The sequence below is a fragment of the Martes martes genome (assembly GCF_963455335.1).
Source record: "Martes martes genome assembly, chromosome: 18".
Classification (NCBI taxonomy): domain Eukaryota; kingdom Metazoa; phylum Chordata; class Mammalia; order Carnivora; family Mustelidae; genus Martes; species Martes martes.
The window spans coordinates 24,990,352-25,008,973 of record NC_137906.1 but is presented as its reverse complement, the minus strand read 5'-3'; the positions used below and the strand labels follow the sequence as shown (position 1 = coordinate 25,008,973).

Genomic DNA, 18,622 nt, shown 5'->3' with positions numbered 1-18,622 from the left:
GGCTCAGGTCACTATCCCTGGGTCCTGGGATTGAGCCCTACATTGGGCTCCCTGCTCCGTGGAGAGCCTACTTTTCCCTCTCTCTTTACCTGCTGCTCTGCTACTTGTGCTCTCTCCATCAAATAAATAAATAAAATCCTTAAAAAAATAAAAGTCTTCTTTAAAAAAAAAAAGAAACACTTGATCTGTATTAGACACTGCCTTCATTTTTTAATTTAAATCAAGATAACTAAAATTAAATGAAAATAAAAATTTAGTTCCTCAGTCACACTAGCTACCTTTCAAGTGCTCAATAGCTACATGTGTTAGACATCTTCGTTTTTACTGATTATAGCCTGCCCCAACTACACTTTGAGAGGCAAAAGGTAATTATACGGTGAACTGGTTGGTCTCAGGTGCCGGGAGGATGAAATACAGATTTTATTTCTGCTGTGGAAACTTAGAGGCTGCTATATCTCTGAGAAAAACATAAACCCTTCTGTAAGAAATAAGTTTCTTAGTAAACTTTCATCGAGTTTCAGTCACTGAGCAGTAATCTACCACATTAGCACTATCATTTTCTCCCTCTTTTCTTATGTTTATGTGACAGTAATTTATGGTATACCTTGCCTGATGTCATAATTGTTTTTTTGTAGATTTTCAGTGAGCCAATCTTTCGCTTCAGTGACAGTAGTTTCATCTTTGTCTTTCTTTTGTGTTACGCCATTGCTTCAATATTCTTTGCCTTTATGGTTAGCACGTTCTTCAATAAAGGTAAGTGTAAGACTCATTCTATAACAGATTTTTGGGGTATTTGTTTGCTAAATTCCACTGTAATTAATGTATAGTGTTATATTAGTTTCAGGTATACAATACAGTGATTCAATAATTATGTACATTACTCAGTGCAAATTACGATACGTGTGCCTTTAATTCCCTTCACCTATTTCATCCATCCCTTCAAATTTAAAAATAAAACTACTCTATGATTGGGCACCTGGGTGGCTCAGTGGGTTAAAGCCTCTGCGTTCGGCTCAGGTTCCAGGACCTCAGGGTCCTGGGATTGAGCCCCGCATTGGGCTCTCTGCTCAGCAGGGAGTCTGCTTCCCCCCCTCTCTCTCTGCCTGCCTCTCTGCCTACTTGTGATCTCTGTCTGTCAAATAAATAAATAAAATCTTTTAAAAAAATTTTAAAAAAACTATGATTCAGTAATCACACTACTAGGTATCTATCCTAAAATACAAAAACATTAATAAAAAGGGATACATGCACCCCTATGTTTATAACAACATTATTTACAATAGCCAAGGTGTGGAAGCAGCCCAGGTATCCATCAATTGATGAATGAATAAAGAAGATGTGGTGTATATATATAATAGAATATTATTCAGCCTAAAAAATGAAGTCTTGCCATTTGCAATAACATGGATGGAGCTAGAAAGTATAATGCTGAGCAAAATAAGTGAGTCAGAGAAAGACATATGCTGTACGATTTCACTCGTGTGAATTTAAGAAACAAAACAAATGACCAAAGGGAGAAAAAGAGAGAAATAAACTAAGAAACAGACTCTTAATTGTGGAGAACAGACTGATGGTTACCATAGAGGACATGAATGGGGGATGGGGAAAATAGGGGATTGGGATATATCATGATGGAAAAAAAATTAAATAATTAATAGATAAATAAAAATGTATAAATAAATAAGTGAAATATCTGCATTGTCGTATTCATTATTCATAATAGCCAAACCACAAAAGCAACCTAAATTGTCCTTCAGTGGGTGAATGGCTAAAAAAAATGTGGTATATACATTCAAAGAGATATTTTTCTACCTTACAAACAAAGGAAATTCTCCCATTTGTAAAAATACTGACCCTAGAAGACATTAGGTTGTGAACAAGCAAGACACAGAAAATAAGACATGATGCCACTTATATAAGAAATGTAAAGTAGGGGTGCCTGGGTGGCTCAGTGGGTTAAGCCTCTGCCTTCGGCTCATGTCATGATCTCAGGGTCCTGGGATCAAGCCCCACATCGGGCTCTCTGCTCAGTAGGGAGCCTGCTTCCCCCGCCCCCAACTCTGCCTGCTGCTCTGCTTACTTGTGATCTCTCTCTCTCTCTGTCAATAAATAAAATCTTAAAAAAAAATCTAAAGTAGTCATACTTTATACACAGTATAGAATGGTGGTTGCCTGGGAGTTGGGGGAAATGGAAGCAGGGAGTTATTAGTGAAAGGGTACAGAGTTTCATTATGCAAGGTGAAGAAGTATCTTAGAGATCTACTAAAAAACATAGTGCCTATAAGTAACAATACTGTACTGTACACTTAAAAAACTTGCTAAGAGGTACATTTTATGTTAAGTATTCATATCACCAAAAAGATAATAAGTAAACAGGGCAGAAGGAAACTTTGGGAGGTGATAGATATGTTTATAGCATAGATTATGATGTATTCACAAGTATTCACAGGTATATACCTAACCTCCAGACTCATCAAGTTGTTTACATTAAGTATGTACAGCTCTTTATATGTCAGTTATACTTCAATAAGGTGATTTAAAGGAAGAAAGAGACAGTTGATATCATTGTAATTTGAGTGTTTTTTGTGTTTGCCTTGTTAACTTTATTTTTTTGTTTCAAGTTTTTATTTAAATTCTAGTTAGTTAACATATAGTGTAATACTGGTTTCAGAAGTAGAATTTGGCAATTCATCACTTACATATAACAGCCCTTGCTCATCACAGCATGTGCCCCCCTTAATACACATCATCCATTTAGCCCATCCACAACCCACCTCCCTCCATCAACCCTCAGTGTGTTCTCTATAATTAAGAGTCTCTTACGGTTTGCCTATCTCTTTTTCTTTCCCCCTTCTCCTGTGTTCATCTGTTTTGTTTCTTAATTCCACATATGAGTGAAGTCATATGGTATTTGTCTTCCTCTGACATTTCACTTAGTAGTTCCATCCACATCATGGCATAGGGCAGGATTTCATTCTTTTTGATGGCTGAGTAATATTCCACTGTGGGGAGAGAGTGTGTGTGTGTGTGTGTGTGTGTGTGTGTGTGTGTGTGGTACTACATCTTCTTTATCAGTAAGTAGACCTTTGGGCTCTTTGCATAGTTTGGCTATCATTGATAATGCTGCTATGAACATTGGGGTTCATGTACCCCTCTGAATCTATAATTTTTATATCCTTTGGGTAAATACCGAGTAGTACAGTTGCTGGGTTGTAGGATAGTTCTATTTTTAACTTTTTGAAGAACCTACATACTGTTGTCTGGAGTGGCTGCACCAATTTTCATTCCCACCAACAGTGTAAGAGTGTTCCTCTTTCTCTATATCCTTGCCAACATCTGTTGGTTCTTGTGTCGTTAATTTTAGCCATTCTGATAGGTCTGAGGTGGTTTCTCATCATGGTTTTGATTTGTATTTCCCTGATCCTGAATGATGCTGAGCATCTTTTCATGTATCTGTAAGCCATCTGGATGTCTTCTTTGGAAAAATGTCTATTTGTGTCTTCTGCCCATTTCTTAACTGGATTATTTGTTTTTCAGGTGTTGAATTTGATAAGTTCTTTAAAGATTTTAGATACTAACTCTTTATCAGATATGTTGTTTGCAAATATCTTTTCCCATTCCATAGGTTGCCTTTTAGTTTTGTTTCTTCAACATGCAGAAGTCCTAAGAGTTCATTTTTGCTTTTGTTTCCCTTGTCTCCAGCGATGTGTTAGCAAGAAGTTGATATGGCCTAAGTCAAAGAGGTTGCTGCCTGTGTTCTCCTCTAGGATTTCAATGGTTTCCTGTCTCACATTGAGGTCTTTGATCCATTCTGAATTTATTTTTGTATATGATTTGAGAAAGTGGTCCAGTTTCATTCTTCTTCATGTGGCTGTCCAGTTTGCCCAACACCATTTGTTGAAGGGAGTGTCTTTTTTCCATTGGATATTTTTCCTGCTTTGTCGAAGATTAGTTGACCACGATTTGGGTGTTTTTACTTTCTTCTTTAATGTTGATTTTATGTCATCTCAATGATAATCTTTTTTTTAAAATATTTTATTTATTTATTTGACAGAGAGAGATCACAAGCAGGCAGAGAGGTAGACAGAGAGAGAGGAGGAAGCAGGCTCCCTGCTGAACAGAGAGCCCAATGCGGGGCTTGATCCCAGGACGCCAGGACCACTACCCGAGCCAAAGGCAGAGGCTTTAACCCACTGAGCCACCCAGGCGCCCCCATCTCAATGATAATCTTAACAGGAATTCTTTTTCGAGCCTATAGGATCCAATGCTTATGGACCTAGCCACATCCAACTCTCAGTATTTAGCAATTTATTCAGCTATTCTTTTTTTTTTAAGATTTTATTTATTTATTTGACAGACAGAGATCACAAGTAGGCAGAGAGGCAGGCAGAGAGAGAGGAGGAAGCAGGCCCCCTGCTGAGCAGAGAGCCCGATGCGGGGCTCGATCCCAGGACCCTGGGATCATGACCCAAGCCGAACGCAGAGGCTTTAACCCACTGAGCCACCCAGGTGCCCCTATTCAGCTATTCTTTATTTGGGGCATCGGGTTGAGATTGGAAGCATTTGTTTAAAACTTCATACAGAGCTTTTTATTCTACCCAGCACTTAAGACTCTGGAAACTCTAGCAGTTATTAATAATTATTAATACTGATGGTGTGCATTTATAATTTCTCAAGCCCCGTGCTCATGAATAAATCTTCGTTTAAATGACTATAAACATCCTGTACAGAAACTATTAATTCATTTATTTAACACATATTTAGGGAGCACTTACTGTGAGCCTGACGGTGATACAAGGATGAAAAAGAAAGACAAATACTCTTCCCTCATAGAGCTTACATTCTTTTCCCTATAATGTAGTAGAAAAGTCATTATTTTGCATATTGCTTTAGAGTGACCTTATAATTTCCTTATTTTCAGTCCATTTGGTTGCTTCTGCTGGAAGTCTCTTATATTTTGCCAGTTTCTTTCCATTTAATACCGTTATTCAATTCTACGGACAGATGACCCTTACCAAGAAGGTGGCTGCCTGTCTCAGCTCAAATGTTGCATTGGCACTGGGGATTAGTCGTCTGCTCAAGTTGGAAGTAAGACGTAGGTGTTTGCCCTGCAAATTTTGCCTTTGCTGTTTGATTCCTTGAAAGGTGGAATTGAGGCAACATAGGTGGGACAGTGGGTACGGAAGTAAGAAAATCTTATACAAATTATTTATCCCTAGATTTGTTTATTTATTGTAAAAACAGTTACGTGAACTAAAAAAAAAAATCAGAGTTGTGAAAAATTAGAAGTTCCCCATTACTCCACAATAGGCCTCCAGTTATACTCTCAAATAAAGTAGTTTTAAACCTATTCTACTACTTGATTTATTTAACTTAATAATCTGTTAGACCTCTTCTCACATAGAGAAATACTAACTTTTTACACAGTCGTTTAATATTCCATCCATTGTGACAAGGTACTATAATTGATTAGTTCTCTAGCAATGTATATTTAAGTGGTTTCCAATTTTTGCTATTAGCATAACAATACACATATTTGCTCAAACAGTATGCATACTAATGTAAATAATTTTTTCAATATAAAAATACTGTCTTATAAGATATTCATACAATAGCTTTGATTGCTATTGCTGTTGTGATAACTCAGTAAGCACAGAGTAGATACTTCTGCCAATTTGAGCTAAGAACCTAATTTTATTTATTTTCCATGTGAAAATCAAGCTATTACTATCATTTATTGGATAATTTGTTGATCTCTACTGGTTTCAAATTCCACCTTTGTTTTATGTCAAGTTTCCACATATGCATGTATCTTTCTAGTGATTTTTTCCATTCTTTTGATCTCTTTTATTCTACTTTTGTGTCAGTACTACAATGATTTTCTCATAGCTTTATAACAAGTCTTAATATGTTACTCTTATCCCCAGACCTTGTTCTTTATTCATGTCACTTTGAGGATCACTATCAAAATCTATGAAAACTCTTACCGGGATTTAGTGGGAATTTCATTACATTTATTCACTAATGAAGATGATTAAGGACTTAAATTTTTCACCTGTGAACAAAATCCTACTCCCGATGAACAGCCAGTCAGAAGAATATACATATGATTTCTGTATGGATACTTGCATTTTTCTTTCTTTATACCTGAAACATTAAAATTTCACTGGTATTTATCTAGATGTGGGATTTTCATTGGCTTAGTCTGCAACAGGATGTATACTTTTTGGTTTTCTAATTAGTTTTTTTTAAAGATTTTTACTTATTTATTTGAGAGAGAGAGAGAAAGAGAGTGAGAGCATGAGAGGGGAGAAGGTCAGAGGGAGAAGCAGACTCCCCACAGAGCTGGGAGCCTGATGTAGGACTCGAAACAGGACTCCAGGATTATGACCTGAGCCGAAGGCAGGCGCTTAACCAACTGAGCCACCCAGTCACCCACTTTTTGGTTTTCTAATTATTTTTTATTGGGTTAGTTTATTTTATTTAATTATTGTTTTCTATATTTTCTCTTTCACGAACTCCTGTTGTGTTCTGGCTGGGAGGATTTCTCAAGGTATAGCAGACTTCCTAAAATTGCATTCTACCTTTGTTGTTGTTGTTTCTAATTTGCTGTTCACTGTCTCTCAAAATGGCTTTCATTTTGATAATTTTTAACTCTACTAAATACTTTTTCTTAAACTATTACTTTTTTTATAGCTTTTTCAAATACACAGTGCTAATGAATATTCTGATGGTATTGATCTATAGGAAAGGGAGACTGAAGCTGAAGAAAGGACAAATTTCACTGACCATATTCATGAAATGTCTTTTAATTAGGAGCTCACTGCAAGCCCCCATGCTTTTTCAGTTATGCTACACTTTCTCCAAAAATAGAAGAAATAGAACAATGGATAACTTTTTTAATGACTTTCTTTTTCTCTTCTATCTGAACTTTATTTATTGATTGATTTAGAGAGAGTTGCATGTGCCATGTGTGTGAATGGGGGAGGAAGAGCAGAGGGAGAGGGAGAGAAAGAATCAGTCAAGCTCCACACCCAGCATGGAGCCCAGTGCAGGGCTGGATCTTAACGACCCTGACATCATGACCTGAGCCAAAATCAAGATTTGGACACTTAACCAACTGAGCTACCCAGGTGCCCCAGAACTATATTTAAGCAAAACCTCTTTTTCTTCTGCTTTGTAGTCAGCACCCATCTCTAGTGCTGTTGAATATTTTTCCAGATTTGTGTACCCTGATGGTAGTTTAAATGTGAATTTAGTATGAAGGGATAGAAAAATGGGATCTAATAGACTTTTTTCTTGCCATTTTTGTTATTATTGTTTCATTCATTGACCTTGTCTCAGTCATTCCTATTTATTTTTGTAGATTCTAAATCGAAGTCAGAAGAACCCAATATTATTACACATTATCATTTTCTTAGAAGACTTAAATAATAAGGGTATTAACATATAGATAATTCACAGTGACAGGATTTAGAGTATCAGCTTTTTTCTTTGCTGTTTTGCCAAGCTGTCATCCATGGTATCTCCTTTTTATTTCAGAAATTGGTATTAGATGGAATAATATTTGGACACCAGTCAACCTTGAGGATAATCTCATGTTTGGCTATATTTTGTTAATGCTTTTACTTGATGCTTTCTTGTATGGCCTTGTGACCTGGTATATAGAAACTGTCTTTCCAGGGCAGTATGGCGTGCCCCAACCATGGTACTTTTTTCTTATGGTGAGTACTAATGCTGTTGTTATTATAAAAAGTCATAGTCCTTTTGAGCCTATTTCTTTTAATATTTATAGGCAAATCTAAAGGTCAGATGCAGAATAATTTTCCTGTGCATGCCAGCCATATGAAAATGCTAACTATTTCTTGATCTCTTAAAGCCTTCCACATATGCAAATGCATATCTGTGGATAAGACACTGAAACCCCATACATTTAAAAATTGTGAGTAATAGAACTCTTCTTCAACTACATGGTACATAGTAAATTAGATTGAAGGATAAAGAAACCTGAAAGTCTGCAGAAGATTTTCCCAGCTAAACAACATGCAATGATTTCTTAGATCCTAGTAAGTAGAGGATTGAGTATTTCCCATATCTCTGTCCTTACCACCTGTTTACTTTCAAGGAGTAGACCAGTTTACTTAGAGTGGAAGAGTTTCTGCATCTTGCCCTCCACAGTATTCCTGAATAATATACAGTACAAAGAAAGTATTCTGAGTGTGATAAAATGCATTGGCTGTGACTTCATTGTTGAATAATTCCGTTTTGTCTCTTTTTCCTGAACACTAACATTTCAAAACAATTTTTACTTCTAAATCCTAGAGATATAAATCATACACAATTTTGCTGTAAAGTTCAATCCCTTGAAGTATGCAATAGCCACAGAGTAGACCAAGCCAGTGTTTTTTCAAGTTCTTAGAGTACTTCATTTCTTTTTTCACATTAAAATTTTTAATTCCAATGAAATTCGTATGTTAAAATTAACCATTTTGAAGTGGAATAAAACAGTGGAAGTTAGTACCTTTACAATGTACTTGCACATATCTAGTTCTAAAATATTTATCACCCCCCAAAATAAAGTCTTATACCCATTAAGAAGTCACATCCCATTTTTCCCTATCCCAAAGCCCCTAGCAACCACTAATCAATCAGCTTTCTTTTTCTATGGACTTACTATTTTGGATGTCTTGTATAAATAAAATCATGTAATATGTGACTATTCAGCTTCTTTCACTTAACATAAGGTTTTTGAAGTTTATCCATGAATATGTATCAGCACTTCATTCTTTTTGATTACTGAATAACATTCCATTGTAAGTATATAGGACAATTCCTTTATCAACCTATAGTTAGAAATGTAGGACATCTTTTGGCTGTTTGAATAGTGCTGCTAGGAATATTTATCTATAAATATTTGCTTGTGTACCTGTTTCAGTTCTTTTGGGAATATACCCTGGAGTAGAATTGCTAGTACTTAGGATAATTCTGTTTCATGTTTTCAGTAATCACTAAACTGTTTTCTGCATTGACTGCACCATTTGTACATTCCCACAAGCAATGTACCAGGGTTCCAATTTCTCCACAGCCTCAAAACACTTTTTTATTCTTTTTTCTTTATTATGGCCACCCTTGTGGGTATACAGTGGTCTTATGGTTTTGATATGCATTTCCCTAATGATTAATCATGTTGAGATATTTTCATGGGCTTGCTTCTTGGTCATTGGATATGTTACTTACAGAAATGTCTATTCAAACTCTGTGACTTTTTAAAAAATACATATTCTGGACAGTACAGCCTTATCAGATACATGATTTACAAATATTTTATTCCATTCTCTGGGTTATCTTTTCATTCTCTTTGTAGTACTCTTTCATGCACAATAATTTTTAACTTCAATTAAAACCAATTAAAAAATCTTTGTTGGTTGTGAATTTTGTGTCATATCTAATCCAAAGTCGTCAAAATTTACCCCTGTGTTTTCTTCTAAGAATTTGATGGTTTAAAAAAAAGAATTTTATGGTTTTATCTGTTAAATTTAGATCACTGATCAATTTTGAGTTGATTTTCATATAGCATGAGATAGGGATTCAGCTTCATTGTTTTGGCTATGGATATCCTTTTGTCCCAATACCATTCTTTGGAAAGACTGTTTTTTCCCCATTGAATGGTCTTAGCACCCTTGTTGAAAATCAGTTGACCATAAATGTATGGTTTCATTCTTGCATACTTAAGTTTATTGCATTGGCCTATACATCTATTCTTATGTCAATACCACACTGTTTGATTACTATAGTTTTATAGTAAGTTTTAAAATCTGAAAATGTCATCCAGCTTTTTCTCTTCTTTTTCAAGATTATTTTGGGTATTAGGAGGTCCTGGAGTCCATAAGAACTTGAGATCAGCTTCTCTATATCTGTAAAAGTAACCATTAGAATATTTATAGGAATTACAGTGAATCTGTTGATTGCTTTAAGTAGTAGTGATGTATTAAAAATGCTGTCTCTCACAGGGTTTGAAATTTATTTGGAAGGATCAAAAAGAGGGGAAATGAGACAGGAAAGGAAAGCAGCCAGGAAAGAACATGTCAGCACTGTGGGCCCCTGGTGCCCTGTGATGCAGGGAACTCTGGGAATCAGTGCAAAGCACACAGTGATGATCTCGGAATCATCCCCACCTTACCACCAGAAAAATATTGCCTTTCAGTCCATGAACTTTCTTCTTCTTTTTCAGCTTTCTATTTATATTGTCTTTAAATTCTTTCATTGAGGTGTTATAGTTTCAGTTATATGAGTCGTTCACCTCTCTGGCTAACTTTTTTCCTAAGTATTTTACTCTTTTGGATGCTATTATAAATAGAATTGTTAGAATAGGATTTTCTTTTCATATTGTTCATAGTTCACAACTGATGTATACATGTTGATCTTGTATCCTGCATCTTTGCTGAATTTGTTTATTAGCTCTAATAGTATATATAGGAGAGGATTCTTTGGGCACATCAGTATGTAGAATCACATTATCTTTAAATATAGATAGTTTTACTTCTTTCTTTCCAGTTTGGATATCTTTTATTTCTGTGAATAGCAAGGATGAAAGCAGGTATCCTTGTCTTATTCCTGATTTTAGAGGAAAAGCTTAAGTCTTTCACTATTGAAGACTTAGCTGTGGGTTTTTTCATAAGTTCCCTGATGAATTTCAAGAAACTGTTCCTAGTTTTCCAAGTGTTTTTTTTATCATGAAACACTTTGTCAGAGGCTTTCTTTGTATCAGTTGAAATGATCATGTTCCATTTGTTCTTTAGTGTGATATATTTCATTGATTGGTTTTTGTATGTTAAACCACTCTGAATTCCTAGGATAAATCCCACTTTGCCATGATGAATATTCCTTTTGATATGCTATTAGATTTAGTTTACAAGTATTTTTTGAAGATTTTAAAATCTATATTAGTAAGGGATATTGGTCTGTAGTTTATGTTCCTTGTGATGTCTTTGTCTGACTTTGGAGTTTGCTTTTCAAGTAATACTGAGCTCATAGAATGAGTTAGAAAGTGTTCCTTTCTCTTACATTTTTGAAAGGCTTAGAGAACAATTTTTGTTAACTCTTGTTTAAATGCTTGGTACCAGTGATGATTTCTGGTCCTGAACTTTTCTTTGTAGGCACATTTTGATTACTAAATCAGTCATTTTATTCATTATAGATCTGTTCAGATGAAATGCTTCATTTCTGAAAGCTCATCCTAGTAATTACATTTTGGCTTTCTTTGTAGCACTCCTACTGGTTTGGTGAACCAGAAATTAGAAGGAAAAAAGAAGAGATGAAAAACTGTGGGGAAACTCCAAACAAGTATTTTGAGCCCGAACCTACTACTTTGGTGGCAGGTATCCAGATCAAACATTTGCACAAGGTATTTGTTTCAAAGGTCTCTTTTTCCTGCAAAGACTGAAAGCCATATACTCTGCCCTGGATTTGTAACTGGCCATTTCTAGAAAACAAATAATATGCTTAATCATGAATGGGTCATAATCAGCATAATGGTAATTTAAGAGACATCCATAGAATGCGTAGATATATCTTTACAACATAGTACTTACTTCATCATGCTTTTAATCTCCTCTGATGGGCTTGGCAACAAGTCATATTTCAATTTTGTAATAAATTCTGTGAAGAAAAGAAGCTAGGTACCATAGTAACATCTGAGTGTAAGTGCAGAGGATGACACTAAATGTAGTTAAAGGGAAATCTCTCTGAGGAGATGACCTTTGAGCTGAGATCTGAAGAAAGAGTAGAGCTAATTTTTTGAAAAGCTAAATAAGAAAAGAATAATACCCACAGTCAGCAAATAGCAAATTCAATGAACTGAGGTGAGAAAGATCTCCATGTATTTGAGGAGCAAAAAGAAGTCCGTATATTTGGAGGCAAAAGAATGATAGTAAATAGCTTCATTGGAAAGCCATTGATTGGTGATCACTAGAGGAATATGATACATGTGTTTTAAAGATCATTTTGGCTATAGTATGGAAAACAGGGTGTTGAAGGGTGGGGAGTTGAAAAGGAAAAGAATGGGAAAAAGAAGACTGGATGCTACTTTTTATAAGAAATAAGAATTGGATAAGGGTTGTGGAAGTGTATATGAAGACAAATGGACAGATCCAAGAGATTGCCAACAGAACTGAGAATACTGGGGGGTGGGAGGACACTGAAGGAAGAGGAGTAAACTAGAATAATTCCTAGAATGAGAAACTAGTCTAGCATGTTAAAAACAGCAAGTCTGTCGTTTACCAAGTTGTAGTAGATTTTCTTAAATAAATGTTTCTTGTTTCCTGTGCTCCCTTAGGACAATTCCTGAAGATGATATGTGATTTTTTTGTTGTTGTTTTGTTTTTTAATTTTCACAGCTTTTCTTGTTTCACTGGGGAGTGGGTCTGTGGACCCACTTTTCATGCTGATTTCCTAGAAATGAAACTCCATAGTTTGGCTATTGCGGACATTGCTGCTATAAACATACAGGTGCATGTGCCTCTTTGTATCACTACATTTGTATTTTTGGGGTAAACACCCAGCAGTGCTATTGGTGGGTCATAGGTCAGCTCTATTTTCAACTTTTTGAGGAACCTTCATACTGTTTTCCAGAGTGGCTGACCAGCTTGCATTCCCATCAACAGTGTAGGAAGGTTCCCCTTTCTCCACATCCTTGCCAACATCTGTCGTTTCCTGACTTGTTAATTTTAGCCATTCTGACTGGTGTGAGGTGGTATCTCACTGTAGTTTTGATTTGTACTTCCCTGATGCCAAGCGATGTTGAGTATTTTTTCATGTGTCTGTTGGCCAGTTGGATGTCTTCTTTTTTTTTTTTTTTTTTTTTTTTTTTTTTTCAATTTTTTATTTATTTTCAGCGTAACAGTATTCATTGTTTTTTCACCACACCCAGTGCTCCATGCAATCTGTGCCCTCCCTAATACCCACCACCTGGTTCCCCCACCCTCCCACCCCGCCCCTTCAAAACCCTCAGGTTGTTTTTCAGAGTCCATAGTCTCTCATGGTTCACCTCCCCTTCCAATTTCCCTCAACTCTCTTCTCCTCTCCATCTACCCTTGTCCTCTATATTATTTGTTATGCTCCACCAATAAGTGAAACCATATGATACTTGATTTTCTCTGTTTGACTTATTTCACTCAGCATAATCTCTTCCAGTCCTGTCCATGTTGCTACAAAAGTTGGGTATTCGTCCTTTCTGATGGAGGCATAATACTCCATAGTGTATATGGACCACATCTTCCTTATCCATTCATCCGTTGAAGGGCATCTTGGTTCTTTCCACAGTTTGGCGACCGTGGCCATTGCTGCTATAGTTGGATGTCTTCTTTGCAGAAATGTCTGTTCATGTCCTCTGCCCATTTCTTGATTGGATTACTTGTTCATTGGGTGTTGAGTTTGGTAAGTTCTTTATAGATTTTTGGATACTAGCCCTTTATCTGATATGTCATTTGCAATTATCTTCTCCCATTCTGTCAGTTGTCTTTTGGTTTTGTTGATTGTTTCCTTTGCTGTGCAAAGCTTTTGATCTTGATGAAGTCCCAATAGTTGATTTTTGCCCTCCTTCCCTGGCCTTTGGCGATGTTTCTAGAAAGAAGTTGCAGCAGCTGAGGTCCAAGAGGTTACTGCCTCTGTTCTCCTCAAAGATTTGGATGGATTCCTGTCTCACATTGAGGTCTTTCAGCCATTTGGAGTCTATTTTTGTGTGTGGTGTAAGGAAATGGTCCAGTTTCATTCTTCTGCATGTAGCTGTCCAATTTTACCAAAAGCATTTGTTGAAGAGATTGTCTTCTTTCCATTGGATATTTTTTCCTACTTTGTCAAAGATTAGTTGACCATAGAGTTGAGGGTCCATTTCTGGGCTGTCTATTCTGTTCCATTGATCTATGTGTCTGTTTTTGTGCCAGTACCATACTGTCTTGATGATTACAGCTTTGTAATAGAGTTTGAAGCCTGGAATTGTGATGCTGCCAACTTCGGTTTTCTTTTTCAACATTCCTCTGGCTATTCAAGGTCTTTTCTGGTTCCATATAAATTTTAGAATTAATTTGTTCTATTTCTTTGAAAAAAATGGGTGGTATTTTGATAGGGATTGCATTAAATGTGTAGATTGCTTTAGGTAGCATAGACATTTTCACAGTACTTGTTCTTCCAATCCATGAGTATGGAACATTTTTCCTTCACTTTGTGTCTTTCTCAATTTCTTTCATGAGTACTTTATAGTTTTCTGAATATAGATTCTTTGCCTCTTTAGTTAGGTTTATTCCTAAGTATCTTATGGTTTTGGATACAGTTGTAAATGGGATTGACTCCTTAATTTCTCTTTCTTCTGTCTTGCTGTTGGTATAGAAATGCAACTGATTTCTGTGCATTGATTTTATATCCTGACACTTTACTGAATTCCTGTATGAGTTCTAGCAGTTTTGGATGGAGTCTTTTGGGCTTTCCACATAAAGTATCATATCAGTGCAAAGAGTGAGAGTTTGACTGCTTCTTTGCCAATTCAGATGCCTTTTATTTCTTTTTGTTGTCTGCTTGCTGAGGCTAGGACTTCTACTACTATGTTGAATAGCAGTGGTGACAGTAGACAGCCTGCTGTGTTCCTGACCTTAGGGGAAAAGCTCTCAGTTTTTCCCCATTGAGAATGATATTCGCTGTAGGTTTTTCATAGATGGCTTTGATGATATTGAGGAATCTACCCTCTATGCCTACACTGTGAAGAGTTTTGATCAGGAAGCGATGCTGTGCTTTGTCAAATGCTTTTTCAGCATCTGTTGAGAGTAACATATGGTTCTTGTTCTTTCTTTTATTAATGTATCGTATCACGTTGATTGATTTGTGAATGTTGAACCAACCTTGCAGCCTCAGAATAAATCCCACTTGGTTGTTGTGAATAATACTTTTAATGACTTGTTGGATCCTATTGGCTAGTATTTTGGTGAGAATTTTTGCATCCATCTTCATCAGGAATATTGGTCTGTAATTCTGCTCTTTGATGGGGTCTTTGTCTGGTTTTGGGATGAAGGTAATGCTGGCCTCATAAAGTGAATTTGGAGGTTTTCCTTCCATTTCTATAGTTTTAGGAGAGTATGTATTAATTCTTCTTTAAATGTTTGGTAGAATTCCCCTGGGAAGCCATCTGGTCCTGGGCTCTTGTTTGTTGGGAGATTTTTGATGACTGCTTCAATCTCCTGACTGGTTATGGGTCTTTTCAGGTTTTCTGTTTATTCCTGGTTCTGTTTTGGTAGTTTATATGTCTCTAGGAATGCATCCATTTCTTCCAGATTGTCAAATTTGCTGGCGTAAAGTTGCTCAAAATATGTTCTTATAATTGTATTTCTTTGGTGTTGGTTGTGATCTCTCCTCTTTTCATTCATGATTTTATTTATTTGGGTCCTTTCTCTCTTCTTTTTGATAAGTCTGGCCAGGGGTTTATCAATCTTATTAATTATTTCAAAGAACCAGCTCCTGTTCTTTTGGTTTCTATTTCATTGCTTTCAGCTCTGATCTTTATTATTTCTTTTCTCCTGCTGGGTTTGTGCTTTCTTTGCTGTTCTTCCTCCAGCTCCTTTAGGTGTAGGGTTAGGTTGTGTACTTGAGACCTTTCTTGTTTCTTGAGAAAGGCTGTATCTCTATATATTTTCCCCTCAGGACCACCTTTGCTGTGTCCCACATATTTTGAACAGTTGTATTTTCATTTTCATTTGTTTCCAGGAATTTTTTCAGTTCTTCATTAACTTCCTTGTTGGCCCATTCATTCTTTTTTTTTTTTTAAAGATTTTATTTATTTATTTGACAGACAGAAATCACAAGTAGGCAGAGAGGCAGGAAGAGAGAGAGGAAGGGAAGCAGGCTCCCCGCTGAGCAGAGAGCCCGACATGGGGCTCGATCCCAGGACCCTGGGATCATGACCCGAGCCAAAGGCAGAGGCTTTAACCCACTGAGCCACCCAGGCACCCCCCATTCATTCTTTTGTAGGATGCTCTTTAGCCTCCATGTATTTGAGTTCTTTCCAACTTTCCTCTTGTGATTGAGTTCTAGTTTCAGAGCATTGTGGTCTGAAAATATGCAGGGAATGATCCCAAACTTTTGATACCGGTTGAGACCTGATCTGTGACCCAGGATGTGATCTATTCTGGTGAATGTTCCATGTGCACTAGAGAAGACTGTGTATTCTGTTGTTTTGGGATGGAATGTTCTGAATATATCTGTGATGTCCATCTGGTCCAGTGTGTCTTATAAGGCCTTTATTTCCTTGTTGATCTTTTGCTTGGATGATCTGTCCATTTCAGTGAGGGGGGTGTTAAAGTCCCTTACTATTATTGTATTATTGTAAATGTGTTTCTTTGATTTTGTTATTAATTGGTTTATGTAGTTGGCTGCTCACGTGTTAGGGGCATAGATATTTAAAATGGTTAGATCTTCTTGTTGGACAGACCCTTTGAGTATGATATAGTGTCCTTCCCCATCTCTTGTTATAGTCTTTGGCTTAAGATCTAATTTATCTGATATAAGGATTGCCACCTCAGCTTTCTTTTGATGTCCATTAGCATGGTAAATTGTTTTCCGCCCCCTCACTTTAAATCTGGAGGTGTCTTTGGGTCTAAAATGAGTTTCTTGTAGACTGTATATTAATGGGTTTTATTTTTCTATCCATTCTGATACCTTGTGTCTTTTGATTGGGGCATTTAGCCCATTTACATTCCAGGTAACTGTTGAAAGATACGGATTTAGTGCCATTGTATTGTCTATAAGTGACTTACTGTATATTGTCCCTGTTCCTTTCTGGTCTACTACTTTTAGGCTCTCTCTTTGCTTAGAGGACCCCTTTCAGTATTTCCTGTAGGGCTGCTTTGGTGTTTGCAAATTCTTTTAATTTTTTTTTTGTCCTGGAAGCTTTTTATCTCTCCTTCTATTTCAGTGATAACCTAACTGGATACAGTTCTTGGCTGCATGTTTTTCTCATTTAGTGCTCTGAATATATCATGCCAGTCCTCTCTGGCCTGCCAGGTCTCTGTGGATAAGTCTGCTGTCAATCTAATATTTCTACCATTGTATGTTACAGACTTCTGTAACATACCAATATACCTTCTTCCCCCTCTCTCTTTCTTCTTCTTCTGGAATCCCAATTATTCTAATGTTGCTTCATCTTATGGTATCACTTATCTCTCAGATTCTCCCCTCATGGTCCAGTAGTTTGTCTCTCTTTTGCTCAACTTTTTTATTCTCCATCATTTGGTCTTCTATATCACTAATTCTCTCTTCTGCCTCTTTTATCCTAGCAGTAAGAGCCTCCATTTTTGATTCCACCTCATTAATAGCTTTTTTTACTTCAACTTGGTTAGATTTTAGTTCTTTTATTTCTCCAGAAAGGGATTTTATTTCTTCAGAAAGGTATTCTCTAATATCTTCCATGCCTTTTTCGAGCCCAGCTAGCACCTTGAGAATCATCATTCTAAACACTAGTTCTGACATATTACCAATGTCCATATTGGTCTGTAGGGACCAAGGTCCCTAGTGGTTGGTACTACCTCTTGTTTTTTTTGTGGTGAGTTTTTCTGCCTTGTCATTTTATCCAGATAAGAATATATGAACGATCCCTGGGGCTAATAATACATTATATGTTTATTAAAAAAATTATTTTAAAAAACTAATCATAATTTAAAATGAAAAAAAAAGAATATATTAACGAGAGAATAAAATACTAAAAGGGTTCCAAGGACCCCAGAAAAATGTAAGCTAAACAAATTAGAAGAGACCCAAGACTGGGGGGAGAAGAAAGGGGAAAAAAGAAATAAAAAAAAAATATATATATATGTGTGTGTACATATATATATATGACTGGTGAATAGAACAGAGCCACCCACTTGACTATGGGTGTATTTTGGTCTCTTAGAAGAAGCTACCTCCCAAAATTTTAAAGAAAGAAAAACATATATATATAAGTGTATATGTATATGTGCGTGTGTGTGCGTGTGTGTGTATACGTATATATGTATAGATATATACATACACGCACACAAATAAGGGTAAATACATTGAAAGGATAGAATATGACTATAAAGATGAAAATTTTAAAAGGATAAATATGTGTGTGTATACACACACACACACAAATAAGGGTAAATACATTGAAGGGATGGAATATGACTATAAAGATGAAAAAATTTTTAAAAATTCTAAAAAAGGAATTGATAAGATAAGTTGGTAAAGGAAAAAAAAGAGGAGAGCATGTGCTCAGGCTGGAGACCAGAATAAAACTCTGCTTAATTTAGGGTATATTTCGATCTATTAGAAGAATTTGTATCCCAAAACTTTTTGGAAAAAACCTATATGTATACAAAAAATAAGGTTTAATACAATGAAGGGATAAAATAGGACTATAACAATGAAGGTTTAAAAAGACTTTTTTTTTAAAGAAAGGTATTGTTAAGATAAACTAGTTAAAAAATGTTAAAAGAGGAAAGAGGAACGTTAAAAAATGGAATAAGAAAAATAAAATAAAAAAAAATTTAACTTTGCAAGACTAAAGGATCATGGGGAAAAGGACATGAATTGTCTGCATTACTTTCCCCTTAGCTCTGGAGTT

General features: G+C 36.1%; 1 protein-coding gene across 1 annotated transcript in view; it reads left to right on the top strand.

Annotated features, from left to right (window-relative positions):
* Positions 1 to 18,622, top strand: part of LOC308359753 (phospholipid-transporting ATPase ABCA3-like) — a gene marked incomplete at both ends in the record, with an annotated part of 158,763 nt that overhangs the window by 24,011 nt on the left and 116,130 nt on the right. The window contains 4 exons of the mRNA XM_080831045.1: positions 636 to 753; positions 4,922 to 5,095; positions 7,543 to 7,724; positions 11,267 to 11,404. Coding sequence (XP_080687171.1) covers positions 636 to 753; positions 4,922 to 5,095; positions 7,543 to 7,724; positions 11,267 to 11,404 — 612 coding nt within the window. The remainder of the gene's footprint in view (positions 1 to 635; positions 754 to 4,921; positions 5,096 to 7,542; positions 7,725 to 11,266; positions 11,405 to 18,622) is intronic.